Source organism: Pseudopodoces humilis, chromosome 30 (genome assembly GCF_049639895.1).
Source record: "Pseudopodoces humilis isolate 2021_Gansu_Grassland_sample_001 chromosome 30, ASM4963989v1, whole genome shotgun sequence".
Lineage (NCBI taxonomy): Eukaryota > Metazoa > Chordata > Aves > Passeriformes > Paridae > Pseudopodoces > Pseudopodoces humilis.
In genome coordinates this window covers 2541102-2549341 of record NC_142229.1, presented here as the reverse complement: position 1 = coordinate 2549341, position 8240 = coordinate 2541102, and the positions used below count along the sequence as shown (strand labels likewise).

The following is an 8240-nucleotide window of genomic DNA, read 5'->3' as shown; positions in this document are numbered from 1 at the left end:
TGAAGAACACAAGAGCATCAAAACAGGAATACAAAGGAAAACTCGAGAGCTGTTGATTCAGGTTCTCTAAGAGTGAGATCAGCAACAAAGAACTGCTTTAGCCAGAGAAGGAAAACCAGGGAACAAAACCTAAAGGGCAAAACCCAACTGAGCCCTGCCCCGGCCACGGGGGAAGAGTTTGGGAATTTGGGAATTGGAATTGTCCAGTTTGGACATTTACTCCCTTTTGGGGCACGAACTCCATGGGGCTGTGGGTGGAACTGGGATTCTGGTGTGTGGGGCTGGGGTCCCCCTGAGCTGGGGGTCCTGCCCTGGGGGGCCCTGCAGAGCTGGGGGTCCCCCTGAACTGGGGGTCCTGCCCTGGAGAGCCCTGCAGAGCTGGGGGTCCCCCTGAGCTGGGGGTCCCACCCTGGGGGGGCTTGCAGAGGTGGGGGTCCTCCTGAACTGGGGGTCCCCCTGAGCTGGGGGTCCCGCTCTGGGGGTCCTGCAGAGCTGCCAGGGCTGCCCAGAGCCGCGGGTGCTCCCGGAGGAAGGGCTGGAGGGGCCGGGCTCACAGAGCTGCTTTGGGACACAGAGCTCTGGGGGATGCAGCTCTGGGGGATGCAGCTCTGGGGGGATGCAGCTCTGGGGGGATGCAGCTCTGGGGGATGCAGCTTTGGGAGATGCAGCTCTGGGGGATGCAGCTTTGGGAGATGCAGCTCTGGGGGATGCAGCTCTGGGGGATGCAGCTTTGGGAGATGCAGCTCTGGGGGATGCAGCTCTGGGGGATGCAGCTCTGGGGGATGCAGCTCTGGGGGGATGCAGCTCTGGGGGATGCAGCTCTGGGGGATGCAGTTCTGGGGGATGCAGCTCTGGGGGATGCAGCTCTGGGGGATGCAGCTCTGGGGGATGCAGTTCTGGGGGATGCAGCTCTGGGGAGCAGCCCTGCAGCACCTGGGGCTGTGCTGGGGGACACAAACCCAGCCTGCTCCACAGCAGAGCTGCTCTGAGAACAAATTCCCTGCAGGAGACAGACTGGGGCTGGTTTCCCCGACAACGGCAGCTCTGCGCTGGTTCCCTGGATGCCATCCCTTGTTTTGTTTTTGTAATGCCTGACATTTTGTCCAACGAAGAACAGGTTTCTGAGGAGGAGGACTGGCAGTCACTGGAGATATCATTCCAGCCCCGCGAGGAGCATGTGCTGCTAAAAGCAGTGACAGCTTGCAGCCGGTATTTCTGTCTGCCCCTAAATCTGCTGGAGCCCCTGCACCAGGAGCCTCCTGCCAGGCTGCAGGAGATGCTGAGCTGCAGGAAATGTTTGCACAGGTCTCAGCATTTCCAAGTCTCAGGGTTTCCAAGTCTCAGCCTATTCCTGAGCTGGGCAGGCAGTGGATTTCGGAGCAGCAGGAGCAAGGACAGAGTTGTTGTTGTTGTTGTTGTTGTTGAGATTTTCACACTTCACTGGGTGAGGGAATAGTTCCAGACCGGACCTGCCCTGGGGGCTGTCGTGCTGCTCTCAGCCAAACACGAGCCTAAAACAGCCCCCAAATCCTTGTTTTGGCTTTCCTGCATTTCCACAAAGCTCCCAAAGCCTCATTTCTGTTCCTGTTTTTCCTGACTGTGCCCCGGCAGCCACACGGACTGGGGAGCACCTCGGCTACGGTGAAGGATGGGAGTGAAAAGAACGATCAAAATAATGCTGAAATTTGGCTCCATACCAGCTCCACCAGGCCCTCGCTCACAGTGACAGCTCTTTTTGGTTTGGTTGAAGACATAAATCATATTTGGAATGGTATAAATCATATGGAATGGGTAAAAAACGAGGCGAATTCTCCGGTTTGATTCCCATTTTGGGGGTAAATGCGATTTGTAACGAAACCGAGGTAACCCAGCCAAGCTCTGCATCCTGTGAAATTCCCAAATTGTGCAACAAAATCAAGGCCAGTGTTGGCAGTGCCGTGTGGGTTTGTGGTTTCAATCTGAAGCCAAACCAAAATGAAGCTGTGCTGATTGCCTTCACCTTCAGCTCAGCCACAGAGCCAGAAGTAATAAAAATAAATGTCTCAACTTGCTAAAATCGGGCTGGAAATTTCCCGTGTGTTATTTGGTTATTTAAATCCACCCCCAAAGACAGTTTTTGACTAAGAAAGTTTGCAGACGTAGAAAATTAGAAAATTCCTCTTGCGTGTGCACACCCCCCAGTCTCAGAGAAAAGGGGATTGTTCTGGAATTTTGGTGACAGAGCAGGCAGCAAAGCTCTGCAGCAAATGTACATTCATTAAGGGGCTGAATTTTCACAACAAATTATTTGGAATACACATGATATGAAATAATGATGAGATCTTCTAATTCCTCAAACATCTGAACAGGATAAGGCCAAATTTTTAGTTTTTTCCTGTAGCAGACATAAAGTGACAACGTGATGGGATTTTAAACCACTCTCGAAGTGAGAAACCTTTTAACCAGGCCTAACCTCCGGTGGCTCGGAATATCCAACATTATTTGTTGATTTTCACTAGGCATTACATGAACATGACTGTTCCTAAACACACAACAACATTTACCTCTTATGGCTCTGTGTCTCTCTCCCTCCTGCCCCGGGACTGGCACAAGTGCAGGTTTGTTTGGGGCACCAAAAGGTGGATTTTAAGTGGAGGAGGACAGGGAGAAGCTTGATTTCCTCATGGCCTGAGGGTTTTTAGCAGGGCTGCTTCTGCTCCTCCCACTGCCACTGGTGTGGGGTGAGTTCCATCCCCACGGGCACGACCCCCGCAGTCCCCCGGCCCAGGCTCGGGGTCAGCTGGCCGCGCGTCCTGGCGGGGCAGGGGGGCTAGAGCCCGTTCCTGCTGCCGGGGAACTCGGGCTCCTCCAGCTCGGGCTCTGCCACGTCTGAGAGCTTGGAGTGTGTCCTTCCAATCTCCTCCAGGGCACAGGCCAGCGAGTCCAGGTCCCCGTCGTGCTGGTGCCGCGCCTCCCACAGGTCCAGGATGACGGCGGAGGGGCTGCTCTGGGCGGCGAAGAAGGAGAGATTCCTGCAGGGAAGGGAGGGAAAGAGGGATGAGGAGCAGCTGGGGCTGCAGCTGTGCCCTGTACCCAGCACGATCCACGTGCTTGGGAAAAAACCCCTCCAGCACAGCTGGGGCATGAGCTGAGGAACCCCTGGAGGTGGTGGCTCCTCATGTGGCACCTGCCCAGCCCAGGGACAGTGACCATGAGCCCAGGGTGTGGCACCTGCCCAGCCCAGGGACAGTGACCATGAGCCCAGGGTGTGGCACCTGCCCAGCCCAGGGACAGTGACCACGAGCCCAGGTGGCTCCTCATGTGGCACCTGCCCCGCCTGGCACAAGGACAGTGACCACAAGCCCAGGGTGTCCCCAGGCCCAGCCCAGGGACAGTGACCACGAGCCCAGGGTGTCCCCAGGCCCAGCAGTGCTGCCCCTGGGATGGGAAAATCCCTCCTGGGAAGCATCACTAGGAAATACAGCAAGGATTTGACAGGGAGAAGGATTTACAGCAGTTGATGCTTGTGCTTATGCAAAGACTCACCACCTTTTATCTGTTTTGTTAATGTGCCATTTTTAGGACCCTGCAGGGGTGATTTGTATAGAATTTGGTAAAACAAAGTTTTGGGTTTATCCAAAACTCTTTTTCCTTTGGGTCAGATGCGGTTTATTGAGGTTCCCATGCAAAGCAAGAAGGCAATGGAAAGTTACTTTGCTTGATTTAAGCATTCCTCTGCCCTCCTGGGAACATATTTATAGAGTTTGTGACAATCAGAAAATATTTTTGTGACGGAGCTGCCTCCACCAATTTAATTTAGCCAAGCAGAAAAAGCAAAGTAAGAAGTAAATTGGTTTTTACAGCATCTTTCAGTTTTAATCATCATAATATTATTACTCCTAACACTAGAGCACGACTGTCTCTTTTAAAGATGTCTTTCCCTTAAAAAAAAAAAATAAAAAAATCTGCAGGATTCATTTTGGAAGAGGAAATGCACCCATGAGAGCCAAGGGGATTTGTCTGGGGGGAATGTGCAGCCTCCTAAGTGCTTTGAACAACAGTTTCCATGATGGACAAAATCCTCCTGCAGCCTTGAGGGTGGACAGAAGAACGTCCAGCCCAGCACGAGGAGCTGACAGCTCTGAGCAGCTGAAATGAGCCCTGAGAGCCCTTAATTCACCCACAGCCCTGACAGCAGCAAACCAACCCTGAGCAGCCGATAATTCCTGCTCCAGGGCCAAGCCCCCCTGCCCAGGGCGCTGCTGATGCCTTGAGAGGCTCCCTGGAACTGAGGCTGCACAGAGGAAACGGAATAAAGTGGGGATTTGTTAAAAGGCCTTCAAAGGATGCACCTTGGGCAGTGCAGGAGCCTGGCTGTGGCTCCAGCCAAGGTGGACCCAAGGTGGACTCTGAGCCACGAGTTTTCACATTTTTATAAGTTTTGGTCCATTTCCATATTGGGATGAACTGTCCAATTACAGATTATGAAGATTATGAAGATTATGAAGATTATGAAGATTATGAAGATTATGAAGATTATGAAGATTGGGAAGTGCCACCCTCCCAGTCTGCTCTCCTCAGCTCGCTGCTGGTTACACTTTTTGGGCCTGAGGCTGTCACGGTGTCCTTGGTGCTCGGGCTGGAGCAGGTTTGGTGTGGCTGGAACTGAGGAGAACTCGCTGATGCTTTATGTGGGGCTCAGAGTCACACCCTGGGGCAGTGCAGAGCCTGGAAAATCTCCAAGCCAGAGCTGAAGGCATCACTGCCATCACTGCCATCACCTGCTGATGCTGTTCTTCTGGGCCAGCAGCTGCCAGTCCTTGCCCTTGGCGCCGGGCGTGTCGAAGGTGGCGCAGATGCGCTCCCGGATGGAGCGCGGGATCTTGAACGCCTTGGGGCCCAGCTGGGCAGGGAAGGCGCTGTCCTCGTGCCCAAAGAAGGTGATGTTTTCTCTCTCGGCCTGCAGGGAACGGGAAGGCAAAGCAGGGAAAGAATCAAACCTCGGGTTCCTCCTGTCGCTTGAATTGACAACAGAAAATGACTGAGCTAAGAGGTGCTTTTGTGATTTGTGAAAGAACACCTAGAACATCACAAGGATTTGCACATAAAAACCTTTAAAATGCTGTTATTTTCCTTCCACGAGTTTTCTTTTATGGTTATTTTTCTGTTACAGAGCACTGCTGGCTTTCTAAATCTTTAATTGATTAAACCCATGGACACACAAATTTATGTTTCTTTCTTTGGGCTTTTTTAAACACCTGAATTCTGTAAGCACCTCAGCTCTCCCAGCCTCTCTGGAATCCAGGTCCTTGTGGATCTGGCCCCTCTTTTCCTGTGGAATCACACCAGTCTTGCATAACAGAGTCAAATTTCAGTGCATTACTCATTGGAGAGTGACACAGCATCAAAACCAACCAGCAGTGATGGTGCAGCCTCCATCCAACGTTTGTGACACATCCCCAGGCTCGGCACTGGGTGCTGCAGCTCTGCCCTGGGCTCTGCTCAAGATGCAGAGCAGGAGATGCTCCTGCCCTGCCCGTGTGAGATAAGCACAGCGACCCGGGTGCTCCGGGGATTGTCACGCACGGAGCAGCTCCGGGGGGGAGTTGTCACTTACAGATTTATTTTGCAGTCAAATTATCCTCCCTCTTCAATCACTGCTGGAGATAGGCATGAGAAAGCTTTCCACAGCAGCAAATCTGCTTGAAGCAGAACTGGAACATGCTCTGGGGACTTGTGTACAGACAGGGCCCTTAAAAACACAGCAGAGAGGGAGAGCAAGGCAGCAGCAGCACGGGCTGGAGGCACAGAGAGAGCGACAGAGGGGTTTCATGAAATAAGGATAAAGGAGCAGAAAGCACTTGGCCAGTTCTGAGGAGTTTTTACACAGGATGATGCTCGTGCTGCTCTTGTCCAGCTGCTGCACTCCCTGCTCAGAGCATTTATGGGTGTAGAGCTCTAATCCAGAACCATTAATCCGGATTAATCAACAAAGATGCTCAGTAACCTAAAAAAGCGCAGCTGCTGAATTCTCATGGCTGTTGACAGAGCAGCAGCTTGCTCAGCTGGAGCTCTGATTTCTTTTAGCCACGAGCAGGGCCCAGTCCCCACGAGACACAGTTTGTACCCCTGTCCCCAACCCTCAGAGCTCTGCAAGAGCTTCTCGTTAGAAAACTGCAACCACCAACTCAAACAATAAATCATTAAATTACTGATAAATTATTGTTAGTGCTGCAGTGCCTGTGCCTCGATTTCTGCTGGAAATGGGGTCTGCAAGGCTTTAAAGACTGGTTCCAGCTTTGAGCAAAACCTACACGAGGAAAAGACAGAACCAGGGAGGGAACTGGGGCACAGAGAGGTGGTGCCCCGTCCCTGGAAGGGTCCAAGGGGCTTGGAGCAACCTGGGATGGTGGAAGGTGGCCCTGCCCATGGCAGGGGTGGCACTGGATGGGCTTTAAGGTCCTTCCAACCCAACCCAACCCATCCCACCCCGGGATTCTGTTCCGTGAGCATCCCGCCCCACAGAGCAGGGGCTGCCCAAGGCTTTACCTCGAGGACGGAGGTCTGGACGTGCAGGAGCTGCTCGTGGCCCTGCAGCTGCCGGACACACACCGTGCAGCACAGCTGGCTGGTGGCGGGGCTGAAGCGCTCCAGGGAGAAGGCGCCGAGCAGGGGCCGGGGGCTGCCGCGCCACACGCGGGAGAACGGCACCTCCTGCGGGATGGGGACACGTCAGGGACAGGGGACACGGCCGGGGGGGAAACAGCCACGTCCTGCTCTGCTGGGGCCAGCTCAGGCACGTCCCCTCCAGCCCCAAACAGCACAAAGCCAGAAAGTGAGGATTGCGTTCATGAACACCGAGGTGTCGCAGTGACCGAGAGCTCAGGGCTCATCTGGGGCAATGAGTAATGGGAGACTCTTACAAACCATCCTTAAAGACATTTAAATATGCCTTCACTTCCTCCCCCTTGCCCTCTCTGTGTCTCCTTGGAATCACCTTGTAACCAGAATCCAAGGAAAGGCACACAGAACTATCCTGGCCCTGGCATCCTTCCCTTCTCCACCCCAAAGGAATTAGGAATTTCCCTCTGAGAACTGTCCTGGCCCTGGCATCCTTCCCTTCTCCACCCCAAAGGAATTAGGAATTTCCCTCTGAGAACTGTCCTGGCCCTGGCATCCTTCCCTGCCTTCCCCAGCCCCAGGCTGGGAGCAGCAGCAGTAGTAAGATGCTCACACTGATAAAGGAAACGTTAGCAAAATGTTACGAGTGGAGAAACTGTAATTAGATTTTTTTCAGGGTGATCATCTCTGCTTTCACTCGGAGTGGAAGAATCACTCAGCTGAAAGGAGCTGCGTGAAACAATGCAGAGCAGCAAGGAGTGCTGGAACAATGAGTGGTTGGAGTTTCCAGAGACGCTTTCAGCTCCATTCTACGTTTGTAATTAAGCTCCTTGCAGACAGAGGGGCTGTAAATCATCTCATGGCCCAGGCAGAGCAGGATCCTCCAGGAGATGCAGGATGGGAGGCAAAAGCTGCTCTGAACACCCAGAGGTGCCCGCCCAGCTCCTGCTGTTCCCATCCACAGGGGAAGGGAGCCCAGCCCTGGGAGCTGCTCCTGCCAGGCCAGGACAGACACAGGCTCTGAGCAGAGTTTGCAGGAATCCTGGTGCCACCTGCCACCAGCTGCCTTCCAGCAGCTCCTCAGCGTGATTTATTCATCTGCTCTGGCCCTGGAGCAGGATGGCTGCTTGTCTGAGACATCATTTCCACAAATCTCCCCTCCCCACGCTGCCCGGGGAGGTGCTGCTGGTGGACCAGAGACATTCCTGGAACAGGCTGTGTTCAGTTGTTCCTGCCAGGCAGCACAAGCAGCTGCTCTCACAGGGTGGGACGTAGGAGAGGAGCCCAGGGAACACTGGAAGAAACTCCACATGCAAAAATAGATTTTTTTCTCTATAAAGAGGCTGGAACCAAACCAGAGCTGTCACCAGACTTTTCACTGCGAGGGAAGCACAGAGCCAGGGGAGGTTCTGCAGCTCCTCTGAGGAACAGTGATTGTGTTTCTGAGCTGTCCAAGCCACCCCAGTTACACTCAGCTATAAAATGTAAATATTCCTTTGGGCCAGGGCAGTGCTGTGTCAGCCCGTTCTGGCAGCAGGGCTTTTGCACAGGCTTTGTTCCAGCCCCGAGTCCCTGCTCTGATCAGGCTCTAAGTGGCACTTGGAGGTTCAATTCCAGCCTGTCACAGACATTTATTCCTC

The 8240-nt window shown here is 53.5% G+C and overlaps 1 protein-coding gene across 2 annotated transcripts in view; it reads right to left on the bottom strand.

The window, feature by feature from the left end:
- Positions 1 to 726: 726 nt before the first annotated feature.
- UNC5D (unc-5 netrin receptor D) overlaps positions 727 to 8240 on the bottom strand; it is a 94066-nt gene continuing 86552 nt past the window's right edge. For both annotated transcript variants that reach the window (XM_088068415.1, XM_014259528.2), the window contains 3 exons: positions 6529 to 6693; positions 4761 to 4939; positions 727 to 3011 (listed from right to left, as the gene is read on the bottom strand). In XM_088068415.1, coding sequence (XP_087924541.1) covers positions 2810 to 3011; positions 4761 to 4939; positions 6529 to 6693 — 546 coding nt within the window. In that variant the 3' untranslated portion in view covers positions 727 to 2809. The remainder of the gene's footprint in view (positions 3012 to 4760; positions 4940 to 6528; positions 6694 to 8240) is intronic.